The 15,814-nt window shown below is 33.8% G+C and overlaps 1 protein-coding gene across 1 annotated transcript in view; it reads left to right on the top strand.

The window, feature by feature from the left end:
• The window catches only part of LOC140434931 (nose resistant to fluoxetine protein 6-like), a 127,093-nt gene that overhangs the window by 71,475 nt on the left and 39,804 nt on the right, over positions 1 to 15,814 (top strand). Inside the window, exons 5-7 of the mRNA XM_072523570.1 lie at positions 5,527 to 5,723; positions 8,150 to 8,307; positions 15,419 to 15,587. Coding sequence (XP_072379671.1) covers positions 5,527 to 5,723; positions 8,150 to 8,307; positions 15,419 to 15,587 — 524 coding nt within the window. The remainder of the gene's footprint in view (positions 1 to 5,526; positions 5,724 to 8,149; positions 8,308 to 15,418; positions 15,588 to 15,814) is intronic.

Genomic DNA, 15,814 nt, shown 5'->3' with positions numbered 1-15,814 from the left:
AGCTGCAATCTCAAAAGTGAAAAAAGCTGTAATGATTACCAACCTCCTTAGAGGAGACGGTACCTAAATAAGAATATATCGATAACACATTCATAGGCTTCTTCACTCGGTATACTCTGTGTTTCTTTAACAAATCTCGTCCATTAAAATTATTGTTATTTTAAAACATTGGTTCCTCTTTCCAATGAGCCATCCGTGTACATGTACATGTTGGTCTACTATCTTACTTTACAGGACTAATACAATAGCGATAATTTTAGGTTCTTTTTGATTTTATGCATATTCTTCACTATTCTTTTGATGTCATTATTTCTCTGCTTTCCTTTCAAATGCTTTAAAGCCCTTCTTTCATACACATTTTTGTCTAATTTTACTTTAAGTGAGTGTCCTTTATTTTTTTACCGCCAAAAATAAAAAATAGATGTTTTATTTCGAGAATACATAATTTTTTCCTGAAAAAAAAACATAACCATTTTTATAAGGTTTACATATAATACGAAATATCTTATTGACGTCAATTTGAGAAAAATCAATATGATATCAAATATTTACTAGATACAGATAGTATTATGATTTTTCCTGTATATATAATTTATAATAAGACAACAAAAATAGATATGTTTACAGCTGAAAAACCCTGAAACTAAAAACGTTAAGAAAAAAGTATAAAAGTTGAGAAAGTAATAGAAACGATAGAGAACTTGGTACAGGCAGATATTGAAGTAGCATGGACTGCTCTAAAAACAAGAATAACAAAAATACAAGAAGACATCGGGTTTACGAAAAACAACAGAAAACAAAACATGGATAACGCAAGAGATCATGGACCTCGTGGACGTAAGACGAAAACATAAAAAAAACTCAATAGAATATAAACAAATTAAAAAAATCATTATAAAAAGTGCAGAGAAGCTAAAGAAAAGTGGATGTCAACAATTCCTAGGATTCTAATAAATTCGGGAAAGGTACGACACCTTTAATGTGCATAGAAATGTAAAAATAATGACAGATGGACACAGAAAGAGACAAGAAATAATATTAAAAAATAATAATAACGAAAAAGTTATAGGTACAGAGGAAAATCTGGAGAGATGAAAACAATGGATTCAGACACTTCTTGACAACGATAGACCTTGTTCGCCACCATCCACAGATTATTGAATAAATGAAAAAGGTCCACAAATAACCAAAGAAGTTATTTATGCAAAAAAGGGCAAAATCTCAAACGAAAAAGCCGCTGGTCCAAACAATATCTATGTCGAAGTACTTAAATTAATTACACATCACGAAAGTAAAAGCAGACATGATAACAGCACACCATTAGACAGATTAAAATTCATCAAGCTTGATGTCTCATACCAACTGATTGGTTAAAGTCGACTTTTGTCACAATACCTAAGAAACATCGTCCAAAGACAAGCGGTGATTATCGGACAATAAGTCTGATGAGTCACGTTTTGAAGATCTTCTTGCGAGTAATACACAGCAGAATTTACACGCTGTTAGAGGACAGAATTAGCAATAGTCAATTTGGGTTTAGGAGTGGCTTGGGTACAAGAGAAGCCTTGTTTAGTATACATGTGCTAGTACAGAGATGCAGAGATATAAATCAAAATGTATACAAAATTGTGCAATCGATTTTGAAAAGGCTTTTGATAAAGTCCGACATAACAAAATGCTAGAAATATTGGAAACAGCTGGATTGGACGATAAAGATCTACGAATAATAACAAATATATACTGGCATCAAGTGGCAAGAATAAAGGTTGAACAAGAACTGTCGGATGAAATAAATATAAAAAGAGGAGTGAGACAAGGCTGTATATTGTCGCCTTTGCTTTTTAACTTATATTCGGAGGAAATATTTAAGAAAGCCTTAATGGAGACAACCGAAGATATTATTGTGAATCGAGTAACCGTCAACAATATTAAGTATGCCGACGATACCTTAGTGCTTGCTAATTGCGGAGAAGACCTTCAAAATCTAATGAACAAAATAAAATAGACTTGTGATCAGTATGGATTAAAACTCAACGTTAAGAAAACTAAATATATGATAGTTAGCAAACAAAATTATATACAGGATGACGGTATAAAAGTCGGAGATGCCACACTGGACAGAGTAAAGAAACTCGTGTATCTCGGCAGTAATATCAATCAGAGCTGAGATCCAACCGCAGAAATTAAAAGCCGAATAGAACAAGCCCAAGCTGCCTTTGTAAAAATGAGAAACGTACTTTGCAGTCACGATCTTAACATTGACCTTAGAGTTCGAATTACATCTTGCTACATCTTTGCTGTCCTGCTGTATGGGTGGAAGCGTGAACTTTAACTGAGGCTATCCTAAGACGCTTGACTGCCTTTGAGATGTGGGTATACAGACGACTACTGAAAATAAGCTGGGTCGACAGAGTTAGAAATGAGGAGGTCCTTAGACGACTGAACCAAACAACACAACTGGTCAATATAATAAAGAAACGCAAGCTGAAATACTTCGGTCACATTATGAGAGACCCTGAAAAATATGATCTTTTACATCTGATCATTCAGGGAAAGATCCAAGGTAATCGTGGTCGTGGTAGAAGAAGAACATCATGGCTGAAAAATCTAAGGCAATAGTATGGAAAATCAACTACATCGTTATTTATAGCTGCTGTCAATAAAGTCACGATAGCGAATATGGTAGCCAACATGATATCCAACGATCGATAACGGTCATGGAACTAGAAGAAGATGTCTCATGTCCCTAAAACTTTTCTCAGAACCATCCGTACACGAATTTACAAGAAGTGTGAGTTCCAGATGAGTAACACTCATTTCGGATTTCGAAATAGACTGGGAACACAGAAGCTCTTTTTGCATTAAATGTGTTTCACGTAATTCATGTTTCTGCATCACAACAACGCAGAAACATAAATGTAGATGTATATGCATAATTGATTGATTATCGAAATGCATTTAATTGCATTAACCATCCGAAGATGATCGAAAGTCTGAGAACAACAGAAATCGACTAACATGACTTGCTAATTATCTCAGAACTATTGTGGTATCAAACGGCAACGAACTTTGTACAACAAACATGTGCTGAAGGGTGAAAGATATAAATTATTTTAAATCATATTGGAATATAAAGTATAGGGTAAAAGATCAGTTGGAAGATGCCAGAACTCGTGGCTGAAAGACCTGAGGAGATGGGTTGACCGCTTCTTCTTCGAAGCTCTTCGAAGTTCTAACCACAATCTTTTCTTTAGTACGTAAAATTTTATTTTCCGTTATGATGTTTATGTTTTTTTTTGTTTCGTACTTTTTATACACTTTTTCTGTTTATTTTCTCCATTTCGACTGAAAATTATTTAAAATAATCTTTTTTCAGTTGTTTTATGCCATAGGTTTCAATTTTTAGCTGATTTGTAATATTGTCATATAGCTTTACAATTCTATAGCTTTTTTTCTCTTACACGATAAATTGTCCACGACTTAATACCATATAAGTGATTATTAAATATAGTATCGGGGTAATCGCGCTTCTTCTATCTTATTCTATTTACAGCAGCTAGAAATAGATCAGTTGACGTTAGACCAGTCCATTTCCTAAGATTGATAAGCCAGGATATACGTCTACGTCCAGGGCCTCTCTTACCCTTAATCTTGCCTTGTAGAATGAACTGTAAAAGTCGGTATTTATTATTACGCATGATGTATCTGAAGTAAGCCAATTTTCTGTTCTTTATGGTGTTATTAATATGTTTGTCTTTTCTCAGCCTCTGAAGAATAGTATGTAAGTTGTGTGGTGTATATATGAGACCCTTAACATACGTCGGTAGCATATTTCAAATACCTCTAACCTGTTTTATGGCATCTTCTGTAAGACTCCAGCTATCTACTTCGTAGAGGAGGACACTAAAAACATAAGATATTATGCGTATATTAATACTTAAAGATATGTTGCAGATAATCTTCCTAAGACCGTTAAAAGAGATTCTGACTTTTTTAATATAATTTTTTTATCTGTAGCTGTGATTCCATTGCAGCCCAGATACCATATTTTCTCCACTCTTTCTAACGGCGTATCGTTTACTGTAATTTGGGCGTTTATGTTGGTGTTCTTACTACTGATCATTCTACATGTCTTCTTAAAATTTAGTTTTATGCCATATTTGTAACATGATACTGCAACATTATCAATCATCCTTTGGAGCCCCTGCGCACAATCTGCCAGCAATACGGTATCGTCTGGTAAACGCACATGAAATTGAATTGTAGAAAAGTGTCTAAGACATACTGATAGTACAATGTTAAAGTGTTATACTTTAATACACCAATCCTCATTATCATTCTCTATGCCTTTCTGCCTATGCGGGGTCAGCTTTCCTAATTAGTTTTCTCCATAAGTTTCTATCTTGGGTCATATCAAACACCCTTTACCGATATGTCTTGCCTAAGCGTCTCCCCCATATCTTCTTTGTTTTTTCTCTTCTACTACTTCCAGGAAGCCGCAGATAAGCAATTCTTCGTATCGGGTGATTAACGTCTCTACGTTAAACATAACCAAATCATCTTTACCTATGCCCTTTCATCTCCTAGACTTCCCCTAATATACTCATTCCTAATTTTATTCTTTTTTGTCACTCCACTCATCCATCTAAGCATTCTCATTTCCGCTATATGCATTCGTTGTTCCTCTTTCTTTTTAACTGCCCAACATTCAGTTCCATACATCATAGCTGGTCTTATGGCTGTTTTATATAATTTTTCCTTAAGCTTCCTTGGAATTTTTTTGTCACATAACACACCACTCGCTTCCTTCCACTTCGTCCATCCAACCCTAATTCTACTACATGCATATCCATCTATTCCCTCATTACTCTGTAAGACTGATCCTAGGTACTTAAAACTATTACTTTTCACAATTATTTTACCATCCAAATATATCATTCTATTTGTACTAACTCCATCCTTAGATGACCATTCCAAATACTCTGTTTTAAACCTTTTGCTCAAGAGCTTGTCTTCACTGTTTCAGTTTTTTTTAAGTTGCTTTCACTATTTCCTACTAAAATTACATCATTAGCTTATGAGAATAAATAAGGACTAAGCCCCGAGCCTTGGTGCAATCCTTCTTTCGCATGAAATGTATCAGTCTCTCTCACACCTGTTCTAATACTAGTTGTTACTCCCATAACAAAATTAAATTACTTTATTACACCAATACTGGTACTAATTCTTACTAAAAATAGTAACCTGGATGGTACGCGTAGGTTAAATTCAGTCCTCTCACAAAGTCTTCCCTGATGAAACTTAAAAGTTGAAACTTGTGTAGGAGAATCGTGAGAGACTTGAAATGAATCGAAACGCAACCTTCTCAACAACCAAGATGTTTTTTTTTTAATAAAATTTATATTTCGAAGATGACTTCTCATCTAGAAGACATAACGTCATATAAATAATAGTTTGTTTTGTGCTTTATTTTCTAAGCTATAGATATGTATACGCTAATTTGATTATCGTAATAATATTTTTTAGGATCACCAATTGCTTCACTTTTTCTTACGTTCTCTATAAAAGGAAATTTGAAAAAACTACCACATGCAGATGATTCCAATCCGGCTCTAACTATCTTATATGGAATGCGCGTTATTTGCATTTGTATGATTATAACGGATCATAGATTTGGAACACATCTTTCATCTGCCGTTTTAAATTTTGAGTTGGTAGAGGAGGTAAGTAGCTTTTATTATTTAATATAACTTCCCAAAAAGTGAAGAAAACGAATGTTTCAATGTAGTTGCTATTGTAAGAGATTATCAACTTTAAAAAGTTGCAGAAAAAATTTCCGATAACAAGATGCAGCGCCTGGTCATTTTGGGGTTCTCCTTCGTATGAAAACTGTAATTGGGAATTCATGTAACCCATTGGTAGTTCATGTAACCGTAATTCCTTCTTCGAATTTGATATTTCTGCATTTCATATAGAAGTCTCTGCTAATATTTGAAATTCCTTTGAGTCAAAAATTCAAGAATTAGGAAGAGGTAGCATTTGATAAGTATTTTTAGCTTTATTTTAATCACCGCCGTAACAAACAACGATTCAGAAGCATACAGAAGCTCTGATAATAAACAAGACTTTAAATTGATTTTTTTCCAATTTCATAAACAGATCAACAAATTTTTTCACGTACTGTAAATGAAGCATCTGCGTGTAGTATTTTTGTTTCCATCTTTTATTTTTGATGTCAATATTAACCTCGTCGTAAGACCAGAATACAAGAAACACATATATAAAACGAAGTCCAGTTAAACTCAAGAGGAAAAAATGTCAGACTATGATCTACTGGGTGCTACTCACGGTGCTACCTATAATAGACCCTACGGTGCAGCAATATATGTACACACAAATATAGAAAATGCAGCCTTATTTTCCACTTCTACCAAGAACAATATCCACGAGAAAACTGTGAAAATAGGCGAAATCACAATAGCTAATACTTATAAACCCCCTGCTCTCACCTGGGCTGCAAATCTCCTTAACTACTACGAATACCTCTACGTAGGGGAGTTTAACAGTCACATCCACCTCTTATTCGACGCTAATGATAGAGGCACTTTCAGAACTGCAGCTTAGAAGAGGAAGTATAACCCGATCTTTGTTTTGTTACCACTGACGACAAAAACTACCCTCTACCAGTATCTAGAAAGGTTATATCTGATTTCACTTATAGCGAGCACCACCCTGTTCCGATCAAAATCAGCATTAGCATTCCAGTTATAAGATCGTTTCCACTCAGATGAAATTTCAGAAAAGCTCTACAAATCTTGACAAATGCTTAGGATGCACTCCACCAAAAATAGTAAACTACGAGAGATTGTCGGAGCAATAATGACTGCAGCTAAAGCAGCAATTCCTAGAGGGAACCACAGATAGTATATTTCTGGATAGTCGAGGTTTAGGGAAAAACTGTATGAAAAATTGGAAATGGCAGACGAATTACTTCACAATCTTAATACCGCTAGGGGCGAGAAAAGGACTAGGACAGTTGAAAATCTAGATTTTAAAAACTCAAGCACGGTCACTGCTGTGAAAACTAGGAGGCAGTAACCCATCCGACAGCCCAATCCATCTAGTAAGACCAAACCAAGTGGCGTCCTACATAGTGCCTACCTCAAGAGCACTCCAAAATAGCTTACACGCAACTTAAGTTTAAAAAGACCTTAAGACCCACCATAGACTTAGTCCTTGCACTGACTAACTATGTAGAAACGGGCTTTTAAAAAATTAAAAATATCCATTGTTTTTATTGATTTATCAGCAGCATACGATACCATGTGTAATAAAAGGTAATATATAAATTAATGTGAGCGATTCTATGCAGACGGATCGCTGATGTCATCAATGCTATGCTATACCACAAAAGTTTTCCATTGACTATGGGCGATGAGACTAGTATCCAAATGAAACTGAAGAATGGCTTTTCGCAAGGATCGGTATTGGTCATTCTACTCTTAAGTCTCTATAAAGCAGACATGCTCGAAATCACATCAATGAAGTTTGGATATCCCAACGACTGGCCACTTGCTACGAGCTATAAAGAGTTTGTAGAATTTTAACAAACGATTGGCTGCCTTCGGGAGATATTTTCACAGCTGGAGTTTGTATCTTTGTTGGAAAAAATATTTATATCACTTAGATAGAAATCAGATAGACTTGAATCCCAAATAACAAAAAGTCATTCCGACGTTGTAAGTTAATTAAATTGACCCATTCCAATTAACATATTTCTATTATTTAGTTGAGTTTCTTACATTCTAAGTTTAAAATCGTTTCCAATTTCCTTAGCGTAGGCCTAAGGACCTATGACCACGTGACTTTCCCATTGGTCATTTAGGTCACGTGATACATAAACACGGCTCATTAGAAAGAGATGCAGGAACTGCTTTCGGTCAATTTTCTCTGCTGCACTGGGGGAACGGGGCTGTACTACAGCGTTCAGTCTATTTGTGTTACATGTCTATCAACAAATTACAACCTAACCTAACCTAACCTAAACTAAAATTACAATATTATAAATTATATTGTTTTTGTTTAGATCATTATGTTGATATTTTTCAGTTTATCGTTTTTTTTTAATTTGCATATATTTATATTTTAGCAATATAGATCGCCAATTGGCAGCATTTTCTTTCACGGTGATGTATTTGTTGATTCGTTCTTCATTTTAAGCGGTCTGTTAGTGACGTATTGTCTTCTAGTTCAATACGACAAACGATTTCTCAATCCTGGACTGATAGTATTCATGAGATACATTAGGTAAGAATATACCATATTTTTTATAATTATACATTTATTCATAGCTTAAATTGGAGTTGAATATATCTATTCTCAGTTTTAGAGCTTATTAAATTTTTTATTTTATAAAATATGTGTTTAAACCCTTGACAATTACTTTAAAGACGCATTCTTGATATGTCATTCTTCAAAAACCTAGAGTTCTGTAGTGCCACTATAAGTGGTGACATCACACGAATACGGGGAGGATTTTACAAATATTTCGCTCAGACGAGGCGTTTTTCTTATATTTTTTTGTTATTTAAAAGGAATATCCCACCGGTTGGCTATAAACCATAGTTTTAAAAAAACTTAAATCTAACTTAAACTCTTAAAAACATTTATTATTCTATAACAATTTTTAATTTAGTTAAACTAGCCTTATGGAATGCAACAAATTTTGTACACCATGTTTTACAAGGTTCTCCCTTAGGTTAATATATCTCTTTTGATCACTTATTCTTATTTTACTTAATATTTTATTTATTTTCTTGAATTATATTGTTAGGTATTTTATTCTGCTATTGACCATACATTTAAGTCTGTAGAGTCTTTCTTATATGGCGATCTTAAGTTCATCATGTACACACTATGAGTACAAGTGCAAGTAGACGACTTTAAAATGATATTGTAATTATTGCTGAGTTATGTTCCTGGGACGACATTATTGTAAGATAGTTCATTGGATTACTTGAAATCAACCTTAACTTGAAAATATCCGTCAGAAAAATCATAGCATGTGATTTGTCTTTAAAAAGACAACCACATGCAATGATGACTATAAAATTCTCTTGTTAGTGATTCCATAGTAAATCATGAGAAAAACTAGGGAAACAACCTCGTAATACTATCCCGACATGGTAAGTACTTGGTCTTACATTTAGTGTACTTGCAATAAACACCAAACTCTGATTTTATAGGTATGTTATTTAAAAAACATAAATGATGTATCCTCAATATGTTACTGACTTACTAATAGTAGTATTTCCTTTTTATTGATTTTCTCCTTTATATGGGTAACCAGATCTGACTGCATTCTGCCAAGGAATTTGTGACGGAATTAGGCTCATTTAGCAAAATTAGAGCCGCCTCTTTGATTTTTCTCTTTTTATCATCTGTTTCTTTTAGGACTATACTTGAATCGTTCCATTAAACCCTATGGTCATTTTCCCATACCTGATATATATTCGAGATCTATCAAATTCTCTATGTTTAATATTAGATTGATATTCACTTACTCTAACATTTAATGGTCTTGTGTGATGTGAAAATGATCGCATTCACAAGGTATTTTATAAATACACTTCTTTGTTTTTTCTTGTTAATTGTTAGGTTTAGTTTTAGATAAAATAGATCTCAATGTGTTTGTTATTTTGAATGTTGTTGAAATGTTAAATTTATTTCTTATCGTTTTAGGTTTTTCTGATTATTCTTTTGTGTATGTAATGTTCCTTGTAGATGCTGTACGATCTCGTTCATCGTTCAAGTTGTGCTGTTCCGTTCTGTCGATTCTATTCGAATATATTGATATTATGATTTTATTTATAATTTAAGTATCTGTTGTGTTATCTGTTGTGTGTTGATTTTCTATGCACCTTAGTCTCATATCCAGTATCGTTATTTGAGATTGAAACATCTTGTATGTGTGTGTTATTATATTGTGTGTGTTATTATATTCCTTTTCCATGATAAATGCTATTGTCTCTTCTTTATCGTATATATCATTTAGAAGTATATTCAACAACTCTGATTCATGAGGCCATATTGAGAATACATCATCTACATATCTCCACCACAATTTAAAATTTAATTTAAAACTCACAGTAAGGTCTAGATTGGTAGATAATGTATTCTCAATATGGCCTCAGATCAGAGTTATTTGACACATTCCTGAATGATATAAATTATAAGGAAGGGACAATAACATTTACTATGGAAAAGGAATAAAGTAATACACTAACTTTACTAGATGTTTTAATCTCCAAGAACGATACTGCATCTGAGTCACAGGTGTATAGGAAACAAACACACACCATCAAATATCAAAATTATAAAGCTAATCATAATATCAATAATAAAAAGAAAATCATTAAATCCTTATACGATACATCCAAAATTAAGTACTTGTTCTAACGAAAACTTGTTCTTGGAAGAGAAACGTAATATAATATTAAAAAATGATTATCCTTTGTCGTTTGTAACTAAGGAATTTGTAAGAATCGGCAGAAAGGAGCAAAACAACTTGGAACGAGATCCTGCAGCATCCACAAAGGATAATAATAACAATTTATAAGAAAGAACAAAGATTTGTATTTATAAAATACCTTGTGAATGCGTTCATTTTTATTTAGGTGAAACATCAAGACTATTAAATGTTAGAATAAGTGAACATCTCTCTTTGTCAGCCATTTTCCATCCACTCCTGAATGTAGGTCTCTCTCAATTGCTTCCATCTTTCTCTATCTTGCGCCAATCTAATCCACTGTTTGCCTGCCACTGCTCTTACGTCATCTACCCATCTTTTTTAAGGTCTTCCCATGCTTCTTGTTGTCATCCTTGGTCTCCATTCTAGAATTCTCCGTGTCCACCTGTTGTCATTATATCGGGTTACATGACCTGCCCTAATATCCCTAATCTTCGTTCTACGTCTTACCTTGGTGTTTCTAATCTTGTCTCTCAGTGATATTCCAAGCATAATTCATTCCATTGCTCTTTGCGTTGTTTCTAATTTTTTAGCAGATTTTTTGGTAAGGGCTACTGTCTCCAAATCGTAGGTACAAACTGGTAGTATTTATGTGGTATACACCTTTTTCTTTAAGTTTACAGGAATGGAGGTGTTTTTCAAGATATATGCTAGTTTGCCGAAAGCGCCCAATGCCAGTTGTGTTCGTCTTTTAATTTCAGCATCTTGATTTGGTTTTCCCAGTTTGATGACATGACCTAGATATACATAATGTTCAACATTTTCTATGGTATAATTTTGTATTGTTATATTTGTCAGGTCTTGGCTCAGTATTTTTGTTTTGTTGTAGTTCATTTTTAAGTCTACCGCTCCTAAAACTGCATTCAATTGTTGTAATATATCATTCAGTTCCTGGATATTATTATCGGCTATTAAAACTATGTCATCTGCGAATCTCAAGTGGTTTAAGTATGATCCGTCGACGTTGATACCATTGTTGTTCCATTCTAGTTTCTTAAAAATCTCTTCTAGAGCAAGGGTAAATAATTTTGGAGAGATGGTGTCTCCTTGTCTTACTCCCCGTTGTAGTATTATGGGATTAGCTTTTGTGCTTTCGTACAGCTTTATCTGCATGGTGGCATTTTCATTTATGTTTTTAATTATGTAAGTGTCTCTTGAATCTTTACGTGCATTTTCTAGAGATTCAAGCACTGCCCATAATTCGATAGAATCGAATGCTTTATGGAAATCGACGAACGCCTTATGAATTGGAACATTATACTCGGTGCATTTTTCTATCAGTGTTCTTACGGTGTGCAAGTGGTCTATGGTACTAAAATGTTTTCTGAATCCAGCCTGCTCGATAGGTTGATAGAAATCGAGCTTATGTGTTAGGCGGTTGGTTATGATTTTAGTTAGTAATTTATACAGATGTGATAGCAAGGCTATTGGTCGGTAATTCTCGATGTTTGCTTTGTCTCCTTTCTTGAATAATAAAATGACTTCGGAGTTGTACCATTCTTGAGGAATCTTTCCTTTATCAATTACTTTATTAAATAAAATACCTAATACCTGTTCCATTTTTCTGCCACCAATTTTCAACATTTCAATTGTAATTTTATCCTTTCCTGGACATTTCGTTTTTAGCTGATTTAGGGCCATTCTTATTTCATAGTCGGTTATGTCCGGTATTTCTTCTGAGCCGGTATTAATTATGGTTCGTTCAGTAGGTCGTTGTTGTGGTTGTGTATTTACCGAGTATAATTTAGTGCAGAATTTTTTAAATGACCTCGCTTATTTCCTTTCTGTCTCGGACGGTGACGTTTTTCTCATTTTTTATCTCGTACGATTTTTGTTATGCCGCTTGAGTTTTTTGCTTTCAGTACTTTCATATTGCAGTGAACATCAATCTTATATTAAAAATAGATAATTTGATGAATCTCAAATACATTATGTAAACACGCATGAGAAAATGAACATAGGGTTCAATACAACGATTAAGTATAATCCTAAAAGGAACAGATGGTAAAAAGAGAAAAATCAAAGAAGCAGCCCTAATTATGCAAATGAGACCAACTCGGCAGAATGCAGTAGAATCTGGTTACCCAAATTAAAAGAGGAAATCAGTAAAAAGAAAATACCAGTATTATTAAGTAAATAACATATCAAGGATACATCAGTTGTGTTTTGAAGTAACATACATCTAAAATCAGAGTTTGGTGTTTATTGAGAGTAAACTAAATGTAAGACCAAATACTTACCATATCTGGACAATATTATGAGGTTTTTTTGCTGGTTTTTTTCTCTTGATTTACTATGGAATCACTAACAGGAGAATTTTACTGACATCGTTGCATGTGAATTTTCTGACGGATATTCTCAAGTTGTAACGAAATATTTTTGCCTACCTTTGTATTGAGGACAGAAATTATTGGAGGTAGAGATAGGGCAAGCAAAATAAACGAAACTGTGCGAACAGCCCTCAGGGTTTGTTTCGAGAGCTGGGTCGTGGATAAGTTGAATGGCAAGGGGTCGGATTGGGGCAACTACCAAAAAAATGAAACAAGGGACTAACAAAAAACAACAAGAAAACCTCTAGCTATTTGAAATAAGGACGCCGCTTCGAAGAATCCAGAAGAATCCGACGACTTAAACCAAATATTGAAAGAACTTAAGACTGTATTTCTAAAAGCTGAAGACCACCTTAAATACACGAATCAAAGAGGCAAGAAACAAAGACTGGATTAAATATATAAAGAAATACAAAGACTAGTAAAAAAAAGATAGTGGAAGCAAAAGCACAGTGGCTTGTAGAAACTTGCGAAGAGATAGAAGACCTACAGAATAAACATGATGATAGACTTCTCCATAAGAAAATTAAAGAAATGTGTGGGATCAGAAACGCTAGGCAGTGTGACACAATAACAAGCACGGATGATAGAGTCCTGACCACAATAGAAGAAATAAGCGTTGAATGGCGAACATACATACAAAAACTATTCTTAGACGATAGAACAATAAATATTGATAGACAAACAAACATCGAAAATAACGACTTGCCCATCTTAAAGAAAATACGCCTTAAAAAATATGAAAACCGCAAAAGCCTCTGGACCTGACTACGTTCATAGTGAAATTATACAACTTTTGGAAGAAGATAATTTAGAACTATTATCAAGACTCTTCAACAGTATATACAAGATTGGTACAATTCTACAAGATTGGTTAACGTCTACGTTTGTGCCTATACCCAAATCAAACTACGCAAAAAATGTAACGACTTTCGATTAATAAGTCTCATGACTCATATTCTGAAGCTATTTCTAAAAATTATCCATAACAGAATTTACAAAAAATGCGAAGAAGATATGGGTCAGGAACAATTTGGCTTTCGAAACGGTATGGGAACTCGAGAAGCTTTGTTCAGTTTCATTGTACTCATGCAAAAGTGTCGGGATCAACAAAAAGATGTCTACTTGTGCTTTATAGATTATGAAAAGGCTTTTGACAAAGTCAAACACGATCAGCTAATAGAATGCTTGCAAAAAAAGAACCTATATCCAAACGACATTAATACAATACGTGAACTCTACTGGAACCAAAACGCCTCTGTCAGAACTGAAATGGGTGATACTGAAACCATCAACATCCAAAGAGGAGTTAGTCAAGGTTGTATACTATCACCATTATTATTCAACTTGTACTCAGAGGACATCTTTGCACATGCTCTAGATGAAGCACAAGAAGGAATAAAAGTCAATGGAAAAATCGTGAACAATATTAGGTATGCCGATGATACAGTACTGATTGCCGGCAGTGAAGAAGAACTACAAATTCTGTTAACCAAAGTAGTGCGAGAAGAAGAACTATACGGCCTTAAGGTGAATGTAAATAAACCAAAACAATGGCAATTTCAAAAAAACACACACCAGTTATAAACATACTAGTCAACAACAATCTAGTTGAACAAGTGAAAAAGTTTAAGTATCTAGGCTGTTGGATACATGAGACCTTAGACCAAGAACAAGAGGTTAAATGTAGAATAGAACAGGCAAGAAACACCTTCTTAAAGATGTGACAGTTACTCACTACCCGTAATCTTGATTTGTCCCTACGATACCGCATGATAAAGTGTTATGTATATAGTGTACTATTACACGGCTTGGAAGCTTGGACGTTAACAGTCAGCTCGTTACGACGTTTAGAGAACTTTGAGATGTAGGTATTTCGTCGTATGCTGAAAATTCCATGGACCGACCGCGTTAGAAATGAAGAAGTTTTAAGGCGTATGAATAGAGAACGTGAACTCACAGAAATTGTCAGCAAGCGTAAAACGTCTTATCTTGGACACATATTTAGACACGACAAGTATAACTTCCTTCAGCTTATTATAGAAGGGAAAATAGAAGGCAGACGCGGCCCGGGTAGACGACAAATGACCTGGCTGCGCAACATCAAAGTTTGGACAGGATTAGACTTTCAAAGTTTAATAAGGAAAGCCCAAAATAGGGAAGACTTTGCAGAGGTCATCGCCAACCTTCGTTAAGAAAACGGCACCTAAAGAAGAAGAATGTGACTACAGCAAAAACTTTTAGATAGTATTATTATATTAATATACTTACTTAAGTTATCTTACTTAAGTCTATCTCACATAACTCACGATCCGTACCTTAAAGTAGTTCGTAAACTTAAAAAATGGATACCGATAAATGGAAAACTTTTATCAGTAGGGTATTAATAAATTCATTAAACAATTGAAAAGCATCTTTTTTAACGATAAAAGTTTATTTAAAATTTAGTAAAAAATTTTCACGATTCTTAAATCGATTTCCCATGAATACACTTTGGATATGATAATGTAACAAGAAATTAAAAGAGGTAGTTCCATATTTAAATATTTATTCTTTTTAGACTGACACCAGTATATGCTATAGTTATATTTTACTATGCGACATTATTTAAATACGTTGGAAGTGGTCCAATGTGGAAGACGATTGTTAACGCCGAAGTAAACGACTGTAGACAAAATTGGTGGACAAACATATTATATATTAGCAATTATGTTAATCCTGAGAAAATGGTAAGAACTAATTTAAATATTTCTCAATAGTTATTTATCGTTTTATATGATATTTAGACATCATCATACTACAATTATTTTGATAACTTACCATTTCCTCCTTATGAAATCCTCACATTTTGATAAATAAGTTACGTTTATTTAAAAAAAAATTATAATAGATGTTTATAATAATAATTTTTATCTACAGTAATAATAAATAATTGATTATTCATTTCCGTGTCCGG

The sequence above is a fragment of the Diabrotica undecimpunctata genome, chromosome 2 (assembly GCF_040954645.1).
Source record: "Diabrotica undecimpunctata isolate CICGRU chromosome 2, icDiaUnde3, whole genome shotgun sequence".
NCBI classification, from domain to species: domain Eukaryota; kingdom Metazoa; phylum Arthropoda; class Insecta; order Coleoptera; family Chrysomelidae; genus Diabrotica; species Diabrotica undecimpunctata.
The sequence above is the reverse complement of the archived record's forward strand: the minus strand, read 5'-3'. Positions and strand labels throughout refer to the sequence as shown.